Source organism: Rhipicephalus microplus, chromosome 3 (assembly GCF_043290135.1).
Source record: "Rhipicephalus microplus isolate Deutch F79 chromosome 3, USDA_Rmic, whole genome shotgun sequence".
Classification (NCBI taxonomy): domain Eukaryota; kingdom Metazoa; phylum Arthropoda; class Arachnida; order Ixodida; family Ixodidae; genus Rhipicephalus; species Rhipicephalus microplus.
The window spans coordinates 89,477,485-89,496,498 of NC_134702.1; the positions used below are offsets into that span (position 1 = coordinate 89,477,485).

General features: G+C 44.6%; 1 protein-coding gene across 2 annotated transcripts in view; it reads left to right on the forward strand.

The window, feature by feature from the left end:
- The window catches only part of LOC119160043 (nose resistant to fluoxetine protein 6-like), a 32,581-nt gene extending 14,667 nt beyond the window's left edge, over nt 1-17,914 (forward strand). For both annotated transcript variants that reach the window (XM_075889959.1, XM_037412792.2), the window contains 8 exons: nt 247-333; nt 772-937; nt 1,335-1,417; nt 1,836-1,958; nt 3,944-4,064; nt 10,702-10,891; nt 14,030-14,172; nt 17,624-17,914. In XM_075889959.1, coding sequence (XP_075746074.1) covers nt 247-333; nt 772-937; nt 1,335-1,417; nt 1,836-1,958; nt 3,944-4,064; nt 10,702-10,891; nt 14,030-14,172; nt 17,624-17,842 — 1,132 coding nt within the window. In that variant the 3' untranslated portion in view covers nt 17,843-17,914. The remainder of the gene's footprint in view (nt 1-246; nt 334-771; nt 938-1,334; nt 1,418-1,835; nt 1,959-3,943; nt 4,065-10,701; nt 10,892-14,029; nt 14,173-17,623) is intronic.
- The last annotated feature ends 1,100 nt before the right edge of the window (nt 17,915-19,014 follow it).

Genomic DNA, 19,014 nt, shown 5'->3' on the forward strand with positions numbered 1-19,014 from the left:
CCCCTTATGAATCCCTGCACACTGCTTGCATTTTGTGTCGTTGTTAGCTTTTGTTCTGTTTAGTCCCAATTTATCCGGACCTTCTTAAACCGCTGTCCAAATAGCTCTTTGTATTGGTCATTGGCAAGAGCGAGTTTAGTTAAAACCGACAAACTTGTGAGAATAAAGTGTTGTGTCAAAGACGAAATAGTCATCATTTTGTAGCCCGCCGTCAGCACGAGCACTCATGTGTTGATTGATTTCCAGCGGTTTCTTCCTGTGTCACATCATATGCAAGCAGAAAGCGAACAGTGCTGCTGTTTTCATCATCGCCGTGATTAAGAGGTTGATAAGGTGAGAAGACAACCATTGATTTGAATTTGAACAACTGAAAATTTACCGTAGGGCTTGCATACCTCAGCCTCTTCAGGTGAGGGGAACCTGCAGAAGTGACAAAATAGTCTGTGGACATATTCGAAAAGATCCAAAAAGTTCAAATTCACAAACGTGGAAAAGTGGGAGATGTTGGAAAGGAAGCCTCTCTAAATTGTAAGAAATGTAAAATATCGGAATGGAAGTGTAAGAAATGAAATTCGATTGCGCAGCATATAGAAAAAACTAATGTTTCTGTTACAGCATACAAAGATCAAATATATAGCTTATATGCCAAAACGTGTCTTTTGCAAGGCGCTCTTCTATCCTGAATTATCGCATAAGTAAGAACAATCTTTGTTACACTGAAGTGTTAAGAAACATGAGTCGTCTTACTCTCCCTCTTGGAATGCGCTTCAGGATGTGTGTCCCACTCTTCTTCGTCATCATGTGGTTCTACTTGCTCCCTCGGTTCGTCGATGGACCGGACACCGAGGCGTTTTTCCAACGATTTAATGGTGAACTGTCCAAACACTGGTGGATGTTCCTTGTGCAAATCAGGAACTTTTACGAGTTTGATCTACAGGTGAGCCTCGAACACGATCTGTCTGAAGTAATTTTGCATACTAACCATTGAAAAGGACGAGTTTGCCTTGAAATTTATTTGTGACTTCGACAGCTTGCAGAGAATGATCTTCGTGCCACGGCACATTGTCTTATCTGAGATCATACACTGCGTCATTGAGAACATTGGGTACACTGAAAATCAAAAGCCAGTGCCCGAAGGCCAAATATAAAGTGTTCAAGTCGATTAAGTACACGAATACAGGCATTGCCGGCATTTACACTACATGTCGTTGTTAGTCTGAATCGTTCAGGCACTACATATTAGGTAATAGTACCTGTACTAATTGTAATAATACAAAATGTGCTAAATAACAACATTGCACAAAGACCGACGTCATATCCCTCCATTCTTTCAGGATATATTAGTCTACCCGTGGTACTTATCAGCAGACTTCCAACTCTTCCTGGTCTCACTTGTGACATTACTGACGTTTAGAAGGTAAGCCAAAGTAATCGTATTTTGTTCCTAATTATCATGTTATTAAGTTACAATTGCCTGTGAAACATGTGTTTCTTTGAAAAAGTAATATTTGTGGCTGGTTTTTCTGGATGTTTATTCGTAATCTCTGTTGCGAGACCCTGTGGACACTTTTTGTGTAGATTCATCTCGGGTGTACTATGGTCGTATATGAGGGATGTTCAGAATAAAAAAAAAACATCATATTTCAAGTAACAGCAGGTTCGGTTGACATAGTACGATTATGTCGGACAATTTTTGGATGAATCTATTCAAATACCATGTAATGAAGCGCTAGATTACGTGATTTGGAATAAGAATCAATTGAAATAAAAGCGTTCAAATTAACCCATTATTCGAACACTGTGCAGCATCTTAAAGGCGGCCTCTTTTCACGCAGGCGAAAGCGTGTGGCCCTGGCAGTTTTTGGGGCTCTTTCTCTGATAGGCTGTGCTATTGCTACATGGACGATGGCAAAATTGGATCTACCACCATTCCTCATTATGCCATTCCCAGATTTACCGTAAGTTCACTTCCATAATTAAAGTGCTTGTCGCAACAACTCAGCAAATAAGCACAGTAAATTTTGTTTTCGTAAGCGAACCAATGAGCTAACGTGCGTTGTCTTTTCAACTGTCGTTAAAGCATTTAACTGGGCCCATTCGGTCATCGTTCGTTTACTTATACAAATGTGGCTTGCACTGAGTGTCTCTAACTTGTGCTCGTTTTCTTATTGACTGAGAGTTTACGCTGTACGCCCTCATTTTGATGGGATGTTAGCTTTACAGGGTCCAGATGCCTCGTCAGGCACCTGGCCTTTGTAAAACTGTAATGCCCTATGTCTTTTCGTCACTGCCCTGGGTAAACTGTGGCTTTTTACAATTTTTTGTCTGTTTTCAATTTCACCTTTAGTCTATAAGCTGGTCATTGTAATGTGCATGCAGCAAATTGACGAAAATATTTGTTTTCTGAAGAAGAAAAAATTGTTACGGGTAACAAAAGGCACTTGTACTTTTTGTTGTATAGCCTGTTTCACACAAAAGAGGCAGGCAGGAAGTCAGCGGAAAAGAAAAGCTCAAATGCGAAAATGCGAGAAATGAAGCGCAGAGAGTGCGTGCCACACACACTATGTTTCTTAATTTCGCAAATCGCAGTGATCTCTCACCACAGCTTTCTCTTTTTTTCCTGCTCTCTTTTGAATCTATCCTATCATCAACACAGTAGCATTGAAGAGCTCATTTTGCAGAGATTACGGCGTTGGCGTCGTTGGTTGTGAGCGTAAAGTCATCACAAAGACATACTTTGAAGGACATTGGGGCCGGATTGAGCACCTGATTCGTAACTGCACCAACACCTACAAAATAACTACATTAGCTGTCGTTTAACTACCGAATCAGTGCTTGCATAGAACTGTACAAGTGAAGATCAAAACCGGATCGTTTTCGTGGCAAGTCAATGTTGTAACGTTGCAATAAATGCTGGAATTAGGGGTTTATTTTTGATTGAAATAACCCGTGGTTTGAAAGCGTTAGAAGTACTTAGGAAGGTGGGTGGAGGGCTACAGCTACACATATTACCTTAGCAGTATTTGAAGTTTCAGAAAATGACTGATGTTAGATGGTGAAAAGCAGATAGAGAAGCAGCTGCAACAGTATAGTTCAATAAGGATGTCCATCTCACAAGCACAGGACAACTTATGGCTGCTCCACTACTCTGAAACCTGAGAGAGTGTGTTGCACGGGCACAAAGTGATTCGCGTTCGTAGAGTTTCCACCTCCGTGTACCGCAGCCTAACTGACGCCAACATCCGAGCTCTGCATGTAGGGTTTCCCCGGCAAGAGAGCGAGAATAAAACTTCACTGAACTGTGGAATTTCGACACGTATTTCCCAGGATCCCCTCAAGACCCGCATTGCACTATACGTTCGTTAGTTTTATGACTACATGGGACGACACGGTCAGTAGATATATTCTGCTCTGCTTGGCAGGGACCATCAACGCAGCGGGGTGTTCCATTCCTCCCATGCTGTCGATAGGGATCATGTTGGAGAGATTGCGAGGCTGAGTGTGTGACATGCATACGCTAATTTTTGCTGCGTTTTATGGATGTCCCGTTTGTACCGAAAGATGAGAGTTGAGTTCAGCTGCATATAGGCTGCAGAGAGTTCCACCACGTTGTATTTCCCGTCAGAAATAGCGTCGTATGAAGCCGGTGAGGCAAAAAATTGTGTTTTCTTCGAGGCGATGGTGTCAACTCTTGCATGGCGCTGGAGTCAGCCGCATGTACAAGTTTTAAGCAATTTTGGGTGCCCTGCTGCAAGTCCTTCATTGTTCTATTAATAGTATTACTTTAGGCATTATTCATACATGTGAACCGAATTTTCAGCACTGCTGACTAATATGTATTTAAATGCTCTATAAAAATGTTATGCAGTGCCACAGCCGGCTGCAGCATGCAGGCCTGCAGACAATTTAGGCGTCTATTATGTAAAATACCTTTTTTTTGCAGGAGGCTGTTGAGCACGTTCAGTGATTACTACGCCAAGCCTTCCTACCATGCTGTATGCTACTTCAGCGGCTGTATAACGTGCCTTGTTGTTGCTGATTTCCGAGAGCGCAAGATTTCCAAGGTGCTGTATTAAATACAAAACTTACCTCGTCGTTTGCGATACTTCTACTCGCAGATCTGAGAGAAATTTCAACAAGTAACTGACATCGTTTTATGTTTATTTTTGCACTCTCTCACCACCGTTACGGCAGTGCCGTGCAAGCTGTCTTCTTTAAAACTGATATATAGTCTGAATTTATTAGTTTGCTGGTGCATAACACAGCTATATTCAGGAACCCATTTTTTAACTTTCCTTTTTGTTTTACTTACTTTTGTGGAGAATAGCAAAGACTGGTCTGAGAGTGTTTGGTGCACATACAACCAACTGCAGTACAATCTGGACTAGTATCAAGGTCCTACAGGCTTAGCTAGTAGTATTTTTGAGAGAAAGTTAATTTTTTGAAGAGAGAGGGATGCTTTTTTTCCTTGAAGCTTGTACTGCATATTTTGTAAGTCTCCCGAAACAATTGATCATGTTGACTTGCATTGGTTGGAGGGGCTTTGTGTTTTGGCGATGTGCTGCTGATAGCTATTAAAAAAAGACTTTTAATCGGACCCGTAAGAAATTAGGTTCCTGAATGTCGCAATCATGCTCCTGGGCCTCCACTCTTTGTGAAGGTAGAGAATCGCAGGCTATCATTTCGACAAAGATGCGTGGCTTGCCCAAGCCTATTTTCGTGATAGCATAGAATTGTGTCTCTCTGTCCAATAATCTGTACCCCTAGCCACCCGAATGGCTCCCGCGGGTATAGCATCTTGTGATTTGCCCAAATTTTAACTCGATGAAGCCAGCCCCACGCTGTTCGGCTAAAGAGACATCTTAAGTGCATTGTACTTTGTGTGTTTGTATTGTCTGTGTTTTTCGAGAGATATGTCTGGTTACCAAAACCAGGTAACAAAAAATTTGACCACGACGCAGTGGATATACTGTGCCCGACATCTGATGTAGTGGACCCATAGGTCAAGGATTCGACTCCCACTAACTAAACAATTTTTCTTCTTTCGATCGTGCGTGTTTTATGTCATTTCCGTAATGGCAATACGTAACTTAAATTACGATGAGTACCAGCATAAACACATTCGTGTTCAAAAAGTAAGTTTAGTAACAAGACTGAAGCAATGAATGCGATAGCGACTCGTCGGACTGATTTAGGAACCATACATAATGTACTGTACACAGTCGAATGTGTGTCAAACTGTAGCGTTTTTTGCATGGGCAGAAGCCCATTCATCCTGTGTCTGAGAACATGTGTGAGCCTGCCTTGCTTCCGTGCGACCAAAATTTCATTAACGCTGTTCCACAGGTGCTTGAGCAACACGCGGTGGCATCACAAAGGCCGACTACATACAGCGTTCTCGCCAGCGTTTGTCCAGTGTATCCTTCCTTGGCTCCAGCCAATGTCGACGGTACCGCCGACAATAGTAAAAAATAGAATTCTAATGCACTTCCCTAAAAGTCTACCTCAGATTGTCCCACACATTGCAGCGTAGGCGTCAACTCCGAAAGCACCTTGATGGAGGAGAAGCTTGCTTGCTTGCCTGTGTCTTGATATATGGCTCCCACCCACCACGGAAGATTGTCAATGAAACCGACGGTTTATATTGCTGCGTGCATGGGGTGACGCGCTTGTGCATTACGAGGAAGACGAAAGGTTGTCTCCGCTCGATCGCAGGTCAACTAGTCATGCCATTACTGCTGGTTTTAAATAAATCTCATCCACAGCCTCGTTGATACGGCGTTTCGTCTTTTCCGTAACATATTTGGTGGATGTGGAATGTTCCCCGTCTTCACGACGAAGATTCGCAGTGGCCGCACCGTTCACTCTCCGGCCATGGCTACCTATGACAACAATCCGTCATCGCCTCTATCTGGAGCTCCAGCCATCACATACCTGATGATGCTCTGCCCCCGTGACCGCGGTACATTCTCCACACAACCTAGGCTTGACGTTGACTACTGGCCCTATATGTACGAGCGTGTTAACCAGACACACTGATGGGACCCTATCATGATGCTCGCCAACATAATATTTTACTTCGACGGCCCCCCACGTGTTTGGTTTGACGCCCATGAGACCCAAATTGCCAGTTGGGGTATCTTCAGGGAGTGACTAAACGACATCTTTGATTGATTGATATATGGAGTTTAACGTCCCAAAACCACCATATGAATATGAGAGACGTCGTAGTGGAGGGCTCTGGAAATTTAGACCACCTGGGGTTCTTTAACGTGCACCCAAATCTGAGTACACGGGCCTACAACATTTCCGCCTCTATCGGAAATGCAGCCGCCGCAGCCGGAATTCGAACCCGCGACGTGCGGGTCAGCAGCCGAGTACCTTAGCCACTAGACCACCGCGGCGGGGCACACGACATTTTTGGGGACCCGTCCAGTCGCCGAAGGGAAGCGTGAAAACAACTCGCCACTCATGTGCAGTCCTCAACTGAGTCGTATGTCTCGTACATACAAGACGTGCTGCGTTGTGCCGGAAAGTGGACGAGTAAAGGACAGAGAGTGACCAGGCGGGTCACATACTCAAGGGCATTGTGAGTGACGCCTTCAATTTGCTCGTGTACAATAACGTCATATGACCGTCGATGTGATTATTAAAAAATGCCGCCGCTTCGAAACGGCCAAAAGCCGTGTCCTGCCTCAATGACGCGGCTACCAAACACGGCTCTTACATAACTCTGCACCGATCTCATGTAGAAGAACGTGACACATATAGTTAGACGGGTGCTTGAGGCGTCAAGTCCGGCGCCATTTCCTTGACTTACAATCGACCATGGCGCCACACAAACGCGTCCGGCGGTCTCCGTTATTGAAGCCGTCGTGAGGCAAGAAATTGCAAAGCTTGATTTTGCTGGGGCCTGTCTGTCTTCTGTCCCGCCTTTAGACCTTGAAAATAAATGCACTGCGCCATGCCTCATATTTTCTTCCGCGATCCCGCAATCCAACGGAATAGAGAACTGCGGACAAGAAACCGATCCGCTTCCGCTGCCAACGAGTTGGGCATGTTTCCCACTACTGCCACAGCACTTGGACGCCCCCAAACTGGAGCCCATTTTCCTCTTCTGGCCCATACGAGGACTACCGTTGATATTCGCCCAGTCGTGTGTATCATACTTCCGACGTCCCTAACAGCCGCTCCACCGCTCGTTCACCGTCACCTCAATGCCGGCGTTCCCCATCGCCCCAACCACGCCGCTATCCATCGCCGGTCAATTATGGATCCTCTCGGACGGAAAACTATATCATGTAGCTCCGGTAGGTAGTGCTGCATCAATCGCGACTGATCCAAATCCTCCGTTGACGCTCCCCACAGATACGAACTTCATTGAGGTGTATGTAGACGGTATTTCTTTGAAGGCGTTAGTTGATACCGGAGCTGAAGTGTCCACAATGAGTGCTCATTCGTGTCACCTACTCCAAAACGTCGTCACGCCTGAAGCAACTAAATCCCTCCTTGTCGCTGGTGATGGAACTGTGGTCATCACTGGAATGTGTACCGCTCGTGTTACCATTGCTTACCGCCATGTCCCCGTTTTATTTACAGTGCTCTAAAATCGCCTTCACGACCTAATCTTTGGCATGGAGACCTTATCACCGCATTCTGCCCAGATTGATGGTCCCACCGGGACTCTCTGTCTTGAACTTCCGGATTTTCACCCTGAACTCCCGAACAGCATCTGCACCACTGACTTCTTCCAAATACCACCTTAGCTCTCACATTCATTGAATTGGCAGTGCCCTCTCCAGAGCTCGAAGGTGATTATATCATGACGACAATTCCTGATGCTCTTCTCGCGCGTGACATTACGGTCCCACACTCAGTCATGGCCTCTAACCGAACATATATACCTGTTATCCAATTCGCTTTCATAAAGCAAGTGCTACCTCAGAGAATTCGGTCGCCACGCTAAGACCCTTAATCGATGACCACGTCACTATTTTTGCGGCTGACGTATGCACCGATTACCCATGTCACACGCAGGATGCCACGTGCTTGGCGAGACCTTACGCTTTATGATAGTCCCGAGCCTAAAACCTGAGAACTAAATCACGCTATGCCGCCTTCTTGCTTCATACCGCGGCATTTTCGACATCGACAGCCATCCACTCGGCCAGATTTCACTCGTCAATCACCGCATTAACATTGGTGATTCTCTTCCCATTCATTGCCGAACATATCGTGTGTCTACCCCCATGCGTAAGATATAGTTCAACAACATGTCACCAAGACGCTAGCCAAAGGGATCATAGAACCCTCTTAGAGCCCTTGGGTGTCCCCCATTGTGCTCGTTAAAAAGAAACATGACACATGGCGCTTCTGCGTTGATTACCGCCATCTGAATGGAATCACGGTAAAGGACGTTGACCCTTGCCCCACATCGATGACGCTCTCGATTGTCTCCATGGCACTCGATACGAGCGCATAATAGACTCTCTGCTTCATGGGTTCAAATGGTCAACAGGTGTTTGTTACTTTGATGATGTCCTTGTATATACCCCGACATTTGAGACCCACCTTCAGCGTTTGTCAGCTATTCTCGACATCTTCCGCACTGCAGGCCTTCAGTTAAACTCGTCGAAGCGCCACTTTGGACGCCGGAAAATTGCAGTGTTGGGCCACCTTGTCGACGCATTAGATGTGCAGCTGCACCAGAGAAAATTCGTGCAGTCACCAGTTTTCCACAGCCTCGTCAATATGGCGTCTCGTATTTTCCGTTACAGTACGAAAAAAAGCTTAATTCTCAAATACAATGAGGTAGAAATCGATCACCACAGGATTAAACAGAAATTCTAGAATAATAGACGCGTGAGTACATGCCCACTGACTCCCCGCCGTGGTAGTCTATAGTGGCTAAGCTACTCGGCTAATGACTAGCAGGTCACGGCTTCGGCGGCTGCATTTTCAATGGAGGCGAAAATCCTGTAGGCCCGTGTGCTCAGACTAGAGTGCATGATAATGAACCCCAGGTTGTCGAAATTTCCGAAGCCCTCCACTACGGCATCTCTCATAATCAAATGGTGGCTTTGGGACGTTCAACAACCCCACATATCAATCATCATGTCCACTGACTATGAGCAAGTGGCGAATGGGGTATATATATATGTATATATATGTGTGTGTAGGCAGGCATGGCGGTTGAGTGGCCGTAGCGTTGCATATAGTCCAGTAGATCATGCGTGAGCGGTCACAACGTGGTTTATTTCGACGTTTCGGCCTATAGTCTGACCTTCATCAGGACAGGATCTACTGAACTATATATATATATATATATGTACGTCGAAATAAACCACGCTGTGACCGCTCACGCAGGAACTACTGGACTATATATATATATATATATATATATATATATATATATATATATATATATATATATATGGTGACAGAAAAATCAGCCGAGAGTGTCTTTATAATTGCTATAGCCATAAAACGACAGGATAGGTATGGAATTCCCACTAGCTTGTAACAGCGAAAGTGTTCTTAGGCGGGGATTTTATGTTCGGAGGTGGTCGCAAATCTCAAACGGGCAAGTGCCGCTACTCACGACTCTCACCACTCCTCCCACTTCATCAAGTTCATTTCCACTTCATCCTACTCCATTAAATCCACTTAATCCCACTTCATTTTGCCTCACTTCATTCAAATCTCCGCTCATTTAACCAGCAAAATACCCCCCAAAGAAAATATTTCTTTGTAAGCCAGCAGCTTCGCTGTTTCACTGGTGTCTGCTATGAAAATATGGTTGATTTTTAATAGTATTGGGCAGTGCAAAAGAAAAACGAGAGACTCGGGGAAGAACAACATGGGACGAGGGATAACTGCCGACTGTTGAGACACTCATTGTGCACAATCATACGCGTTGTTTGTAAAGACAAAGCACACTTTTTGAAAACAGCTTCCGGGCACATAAGAATTGTTAGCCTATATCGGTATCATCAAGCCAATGTCAAGGGCTCAGCAAGTGAACTTGCCTATGCAAATTAGAGAAAACGCAGAGTGTTGTCCCACACAAAAAAAGAACTGTTCGTACTGAGGAGGGTTCACTGCACCTCTCCAACAGTTGTATTTGCAGTTGTGTGAAAAAAAACTGCAGGTTCAGCATTTCCACACCTTAGAAAGGGGACCACAATGCTGCCAAAATAATTCTTGAGATAAAAGACATGCCATACCGCCCAGGGCCATAGCTTGTGGGTGGCAGACAATCCTCTTACCCTTCACCAAAACGTATTTTTTTGCCATAACATAAAGAGCTAAAAATGACGCTCGACCCCATTTCTCTACCCGGCTTTCTCTTTAAATAAACGTAGTACCCCTGCCCTCCCCCCAACCTCGCCAGAAAAGGTTTTATACCTACTTCCGTGGTACTTTCTGTTATCTATAGCACTGACAAGTCCGTCTTCTGTACTCTTTCATGTCATTCTGAAAGACTAGATGTGAGAGTTATGCGTAAAATCTGTAGACCGTCACCCCAGCTCACAATTACGCGTTTCTCTTATAGTCAGCTCCACGCTACCAAGAAGGGATAATGTCCTTCAGTGTTCGACCATTTTATCGAAAAATAAATGGAATTTTTCATCATGTATCCTTCAAAAAGTTTTTATTGTCCAAACTACAACGCAAACTCTTTTTTTATGTTCATTACAGACTCTTCAACTGGCAGGGTGGTGTACATCTGTTTGCTGCGGTCTCTTCTGCGTTTTCGTAAAGTTACCATGGTACTTAAAAGAGAATCCCACCACAAAGACTGTAGAGATACTCTTGGCCTTCTTCGACAGAATTCTGTGGTCAATCTCTCTTGCTTGGATTATGCTGGTGTGTTCAACGGGCCGAGGTGGTGAGAATGCTCTGCTCATTTTAGGTGCTGTTTATTCAAGGAAGTTCTACCGAGAGCACTGGAAAGGGCAATCGAGCCTGTGTGTTTGTATTTACGAACGCTTAATTTTCTAATAAACACATCACAAGCAAAGCTGTCAATTTTTAAGTCAAGCAGGGAGTCTGAAGAAAGAGTTAGACAAACTGTAGATGATTAAAAAGAATATGAGGGAGAAAATTTAGTGTTGGGGCTGGACTAGTCAGTGTTGTTTGTAAGCAGGAAATCGGCGTTCCCTATAACAAAAATAAAACTGAGTGGATGGATTGATTACAGATCAGGGTTCAAACAGAAATCGATCCAGCACATTGTGTGGGACATTCAACTTTTCTACCTCTTGGCAACGCGATTTTTTGATACTGCCGTGGAAAAAAAGACGCCATATTCACAAAATGAATGATGACCAAGTAGCTTGCTCCGAAGTTTAAGTCTGGAAAATCATGAAGCTCTCGTAAATCCACTTGAGCATGATACAAAGACGTGGCCTATCAGGGGCAGTGAAGATTCTAGGACGTTCAACCACAATAATAATAATAATAATAATAATAATAATAATAATAATAATAATAATAATAATAATAATAATAATAATAATAATAATAATAATAATAATAATAATAATAATAATGATAATAATAATAATAATAATAATAATAATAATAATAATAATAATAATAATAACATATTGATATTATTATTGTTATTCTTATTCTTATTATTGTTATTATTATAAAAAGCATAATAGTAATATTGTAGTGGCAATATTATTGTTGTATTGTTCAATTGTATAGTTTTATTTTTTCGTGCGCCTGCTCTAAGACCTTATGGTTGTTCCAGGGCACACTAAAAAAATGCCGCCATATCCACGAAGTGAATGATGATGAGTGGGCGAAGCTCCGGAGGTAAACCTGGTAAACCATGAATCCTCCGTACATTTTTGCCCACTCGATTTTATTGCAACGCTCCCCCTAGCATACGTCGCCGCACTATATCGAACGATGACACGCGCCATACGTGACATCATTCCTATTTTATAACACCTCGCATCTATCATAATCAACTACACGTACCGCCGTCTAGTTTATAACATCGTGCATCTTTTGGACGGACGGACGGATGGACGGACGGATGGACGTACGGACGGACGGACGGATGAACGGACGGACGGATGGACGGATGGATGGATGGACGGATGGACGGACGGACGGACGGATGGACGGACGGACGGATGGACGGATGGATGGATGGACGGACGGGCGAACGGACGGACGGACGGACGGATGGATGGACGGACGGACGGATGGACGGATGGATGGACGGACAGATGGATGGACGGACGGACGGACGGACAGATGGACGGATGGATGGATGGATGGATGGATGGATGGATGGATGGATGGATGGATGGACGGATGGATGGACGGATGGATGGACGGATGGACGGATGGATATGGCTGTACCCTTTAGATCGGGCCGTGGCTAGCGTAATACTTAGAACTGAACGAGAGGTGGCTACATACAGGGGACGCACAGCCCACGCCTTAAGGAGCTTCGCTCCTAATAAAGAATTTATTGTTTGATTGATCGATTTATTGATTACAGCGGAAGGTAATTACGGCGCCTCCACTCTCCTACTTCACGAAAATTGACGAACTCGACCCGAACTCGCAAGCGCCCCGTGCCTTGGAATGGTGCGAACTATTTCGCGTCAACGGACGCCCGTCGCATCGGTTGCGTCTCGCATCGAAGCTCATGTTTTAACGCGATAGCGTTAGAGAGCTGGTGTCGCAGGAATTCCGCCGTCGGCGTCAGCACCGTTGGTTGTGAGCGAAAAATCGTCCGTGAAAAAAGCAGAAAAAAGTAAAATAAAAAATAATATTTTTGGTCCCCTTAAGGATTGAACCCGGGCCATTCGCGTGGCAAGCCAGTGTCTTTGCACAAAGTCACAATGTTACTTGCAAATTCTTGGGAAAAACACTACATAAATGCCATGCAGTGGAAGGAGTCTCCTTAACGCGTTTTGTTCGAAAAGTGCCACGACGAAAACGAGCCCATTCGGAGATTTGTACGCGCATTTGGGAGGCCATCAAACTATGCCGAAAAGGGGCAGTGATAGTGCTGCTTTTATGGCCTCCCAGTTGGCCAGCGCGCGGCATGTATCTTGTAGGCCATGCGACTATTGCTTTCGATCAAAAACTTGTATTTACCATTCGCGGGCGTGCGCTGGTACAATCTACTGTGTGCGTGTGTGTGTAGCAAAACATATTATTATGTATGCGATTAGCGGTGGCGCACCAGGGGCCGGATTTCACTATAGCTTTCAACACCTAAAGGCGAAGCTTCAGGGTCCCCCAGTTTCGCTAGCGTGGCGTCGCTTGCCCAGCGTGTCCAGTGTGGCCTCTCATGCGAGAAGAGACGCGCTTCTACGGCGAAATGACTGCTACGGCGGAATGACTGCTACGGCGGCGTGGACGCACAAGGGTTGAGCGTAAAGAGCAAGCTCCTAAAATCTCCAAAAAGACCCGGTAGAATTATAAATCCGGTTGAGGTGCCGGGGTAACGGACGCAATATCGGTTGCTAGGAGCATAGAATCTCACCAGTGTCAGACCAAGCAGAATGCCTAAGAAATGATCGAGTTGTCTAACGCTGCACACCCAATACCAAGGACTCACTTGTATACATCGCTATTGCCATGAACGCCGCTCGCCTAAGTATCAACAGTGTGGCTGGGCAGGAGCCTGTGAAACCTTAGAAACGCATAGGGGGCACATCACCACTTGGCAAAATGAATCATTCTGGCGCAGCGCGTGCCAGACCACCGTATTTAAACTAGGCATCCTTCGAAAGCTTACCACACCACAGATTCCATGCCGAAGATAGTCATCGGCTCACGCAATGGTTGAGGTGCACACTGAGATGTAAAACACAGCAAAAAAGTTAAAAGTGATACGAACAGAACCCCACATGCTGTCACGTTCAGCTATGGCTAGTTTAAACGTCTTTTTTTTTTTCTACGGATGCCATGTACTGTTATATGCTTTTTTCTTGCCATCGTTTAGGCACTATATTTGTCCTGATACAAATTTTTGCTTTCATTTTAGGACCTGTCAACAAATTTCTTTCGTGGAACGCATTCGTGCCATTAAGCAAGTTGTCATATGGTGTGTACTTGATCCACTTGCCATTCTTCAAATTGATGATGCACTCATCGAGAGAACGAGTCCACTTTTCGGAGTTCAACAGGGTAAGCTGCTTTCAAGACAAGTTAATGCTGTGTTACACAACGCTAGCATATTGCAAAACGCTTACAAGTTGTTGCAGGCCAGTCGGTGAAATATTATCCTGTTACATCTTTTGCATGCAGTTCTTAAAAGAGAACACTATTTCCAAGCTGTATTGCCTAGCACTCTGCAGTGCTCAGCTGTAGCCATGGTACAAAAATATTCGAGGCATAGCTGAACAATTTTGAGTGTAATAATCTCGTGTCTGGTTCTTTTATATTGGATAAGAGAGGCATACCAGGTTGATTGATATGTGGGGTTTAACGTCCCAAAACCACTTCATGATTATGAGAGACGCCGTAGTGGAGGGCTCCGGAAATTTCGACCACCTGGGGTTCTTTAACGTGCACCCAATCTGAGCACACGGGCCTACAACATTTCCGCCTCCATCGAAAATGCAGCCGCCGCAGCCGGGATTCGAACCCGCGCCATGCGGGTCAGCAGCCGAGTACCTTAGCCACTAGACCACCGCGGCGGGGCAGAGGCATACCAGGTGACTCCAATGTTGAGTTCTATGTATTAAAACAACAACACGGCTGCGAGGTTGACCTGTGGATTATAATTGCTGCAAAATCATGCAATGAATATTGATAATGGAGTGAAGCTACGTCGTAAGGTCCATAATGTCTACATTGAATTTGCTGACATGTAAAAAAGATGTACAGCTGGACTAACGCGCACGCACGCACGGATGAACAGATGGACAAGGAGCACGGGAAGATGAATGGGAGGACAGATGCATGGACGGATAGAGAGATCGACATACGGATGAATGGAAGCATGAATATATGCATATATAGATGGACGGGCAGACAACGTTCTATTTTAAGTTTATATGCGCGTTGTGAACGCTCAATCAATGCTATATGTAGCACATGTGTTTAGCTCCGACGGTAAGCTGTGACAAGCCGTCAACAAAGCAAGAACCTAAGGCACTTCGCTCCTAAAAAGGTGCAAGTGGAGGCATGAGGAAAACCAGGTCAAATCATAGACAAGGCAGACTTGACCAATAAACACGAGACGTCATATTAAATTTGTTATGCATCTAAACTAACATAAACTACCACGCACAATTGTGTATGACACATGTGAAGAAAGATGTGAAGAACGTACTCCGACTAAAAAAAATTGCCCGCCGCTTCCCTCGGGGGAACACTGAGGAGGATGCGGAGCATATAATTGGTTAACGGGGTGTTAAAATGCGACTTACTTGGGTCGATGGCTAAATTGGTTAACGTGGTTGTGAAATGGGGTGTTAAATTGCGACTTACTTGGGTCGATGGCTAAATTGGTTAACGTGGTTGTAGGAGGGGGTGTTAAATGAGTGAACACGTACACACGTATGCGAAAGGGCGGCGCTGGTCGAAGGGACGTCGATCATTGTGTTTCTGGATTCGTTGGAATTCATTTCACGCGACCTTGGACGTCGACGCGCCGTACAAACCAACCGACGAGCGGCAACTGAGCGAGCGAGCGCCGACCTTGAGTATATATACAGCGCGACGGCGCATGCACTGTCAGCTGTTGAATGTTCTGGAAGCGCGACGCCACATGCGCGTCCACTGGAGAATCAGGAGAATTGTAGATGTCAAACGCGGTGTGTAGAGGAGGAAGGGTGCACAGATGGTGGAGGAGTGAAGCGCGCGCGGTGTGTAGAGGAGGAAGGGATGCACAGATGGTGGAAGAGTGGGCGACGGCACGACGGCGCATGCGCGCGCGTCAGCTGTCGAATGTTCGAGAAGCGGTGCGGACGGCGCGGACGGCGCACTACAAGGCGCGAGTATAAGATGCTTCCGCATCTAAAAAAAGACCACTTAGCGCTTGCAGTGGCAAGTTGTTTGCACTGTAGGCACTCAAGACGAAACTGTACGATAGACGAGATATACACTAAAATGCGAGAAAACTTGCGAACTTCTCTGGCAAGTAAAAAGCTTATCATCTTTGTAAGAATAGTGACTACACTCGTCAATATTGCCGAAAAGTTGGGCAACCATGAGTTTAATGTTAGCTAAAGTGAGCTATCCGTGTTTATTGCAATGTAATCAAATATTGCATGTGGAATACACCTATGCGTTGGCGCCTATTTATTGCCTCGGCTCACTACAGGTGATTCTGAAATAGTTTCACGGCACACACCTCTGGGTACGCATGTTTCACCAATACATGGCAGCTTATTTTTAAGACTGGCATTCAATGAGTAGCAGGCAACGCCAACAGATCACGATAGGCTGTCTCCGCAAAATTTTTCCCGCGCACCATAATCCATGAGACTTATTTTCTGTAGAGCACTTATTGTTCCTAAAATTGCATATTGCACCTCCTTTTGGAGCTCGTGTGAGAACTAACATTTGATTTATTAGAAAAGGTCAAAAACAAATTCCCACATTTTATTTAACTGCAGAATGACTGCTGGCAGCAGTTACATGAAGGCTATTCTAAAGATACCATCCTCAGCCTCTAGGGGTAGACGCGCATAAATATTCTTTTCCATAGGCCATATCATCGTCCTGTTTTACAAGAACTCCAGTCGGCATCACGTCACAAAATGACTCGTATAGATACTCAACATATGTTGTCATATTTTGCATACTCATGCTTCTTATTACCTCCTTTTTACCGCACACATTTGACAGTAATCACCTTCCTTTAAGTGCCGTCTTTATCAATAACACTAAGCACTTTAAGTAAACTTTAAGAAATACTTTGCTCTAAGTTTATAGTTGGTGGTTGTTGAAATGCTCAGCATTTTAGTAAATACTAAACAATACCATACCTTCTGTTTTTGACCAACCAGTATTTTGGCTCGAACATGTAATCTCTAATTACTAGTGACATAATTACTAGTACTAGTGACATAATTACTGGTGACTGTTCAATGAGATTCCTCATCGAACGGTCACCAGTAATTATGCGAATTGAAGGCTGATTTTGCAGAATGTCTTTTTACCTGTTCTTAACTTATCTGTGATTTTTTAACCTCCCCCCTCCCCTGCGCAACTGGGTAAGGTGATTGGCTCTGAGGGAAGTATAAATACATAATAAATACCATGTGATTCGGAACGTCTCAGTTAATTTCTGACTTTCTAAAGTGCCCTAGTTGTCAGCAGTCTTTTGTGAACTGCGGGGGTGTACTTAAAAAGCCATGATAGTTCAGTTTATCCAGTGTCTCGTTTTTGTGCTCAAAGAGGCAAAATATGTTTTCCAGGCACAGTGGCCACACTGTGGTGTGCCTCATACTAGTGCTGTTATAATGTTGTCATGACAGAGGCACAGCTAAGACCAGCATTCAATTTCGTTCTTCCTGTAAGTGGCTTATAAATGTTGTAAGGAGATGTATTCCAACACATCTCGTGAAAAATGTACGCTTTTTCCTACCCTAATCTGTGATAAACAGCAACGTTCCATTCTCTGCAGGCCACGGTTGGCTTGGGAGTGCTTGTGTGGTGCTTCGTGCTGTCTTACTTCACATTCATTGCGTGTGAGGCTCCGACTGCAGTGCTTGACAGGCTGGTTTTCGGCCTGCTGACGGGAAGAGCCAGCAAAAGCAGGGAGAAACGTCAAGAGCAGCCTGACGGCGAGCACTCGAAAACAGTGAATGGCCGAGGAGAGGGCAACGAAGCTTCGCAACTCTAATAAAGCAGGGCGTTGCTGGACTTTTCACGTCATATACAGACAGTTACATAATAAATCCAAGGTGCCTCAGAAGGTCTGTTTTTCAGTTAATTTGCTCAATCTAGTAAGATAAATTTATCGCAAACATCTCTCATGTGAAGAGGGTGACAAAGAGCAACCACTTATTCTGTGTCCACATTCTTGATTTGTAGAACTTTGACAATGTTTTCGCTTTGCTAGAAAGTGAAGTAGCTATGTGCCGCTTTGCCTATGTGTGATTACAATGCGAAATATGTGACCAGTATGCCAGAAGCAATGAATCTGAAATCGGAAAAATGACTTCTTCAAGACACTTTCTTGCCTCTCACCCTAACTCATCTTACTTAAAGATGACTAGTCAAACATATCAATAAAAATCCTCGTGTCATTACAGTCTCCTTCTCAAGCACCATTGCAAAGATCACTATCCGAAGCAGGGGTTAGTTATAAACGTTGGGCAGTCAGAGAAAGACATGAAAACAAACAATAATAAATATGAGCAAAACACTGACACGTGGTGTGGTGCTCCTGGATGGATGCAGCCAAAACAGTCTTTTAAGTAGACGTTCCGCTACAACGATTATTAGAGTGCGAGGATGAGTAAAATGCTCTGCTCGAGTCAACTATCAAAAATTGGAATGAAACCGAGATGAAGCGAAAGTAACCGACTTTCGCTGCTACGTGTCCGAACTTGATTTACAATGATGTGGTTGATAGAATGGTTTTCGATGCCCAGATATTCCTCACCTTCAGGAACCTCCCAGTCTGAAAAATTCAATGAAAAATTCAGAAACAAAAACGCTGGCACAGTACTTTGTCATGTGATCAATGTTGTTCACAAGCAATACTTCCGAAATGTGGCACTGTTCTAATATAGACATCAGAGGGCCCTTTGAATGTTTAAAGGGGCCATGACACGGTTCCAAAACAACCATAAATATATGGAGGTCTTGGGACGTTAAGCCTCACATATCAATCAATCAATCTCTATAATTTCTGGTTTAGCGCCCACAACAATTCAGTTGCAAGGGCCACTTCACCTGCTATTGTTTGCTCCTTATGTGTGTGCTAGTGTGCGCAGACATTAGGTTAATGGGCATAAACATTGTAGGAAACGATAACACATGTTGAATACGAGCAGCAGCAGCAGCAGC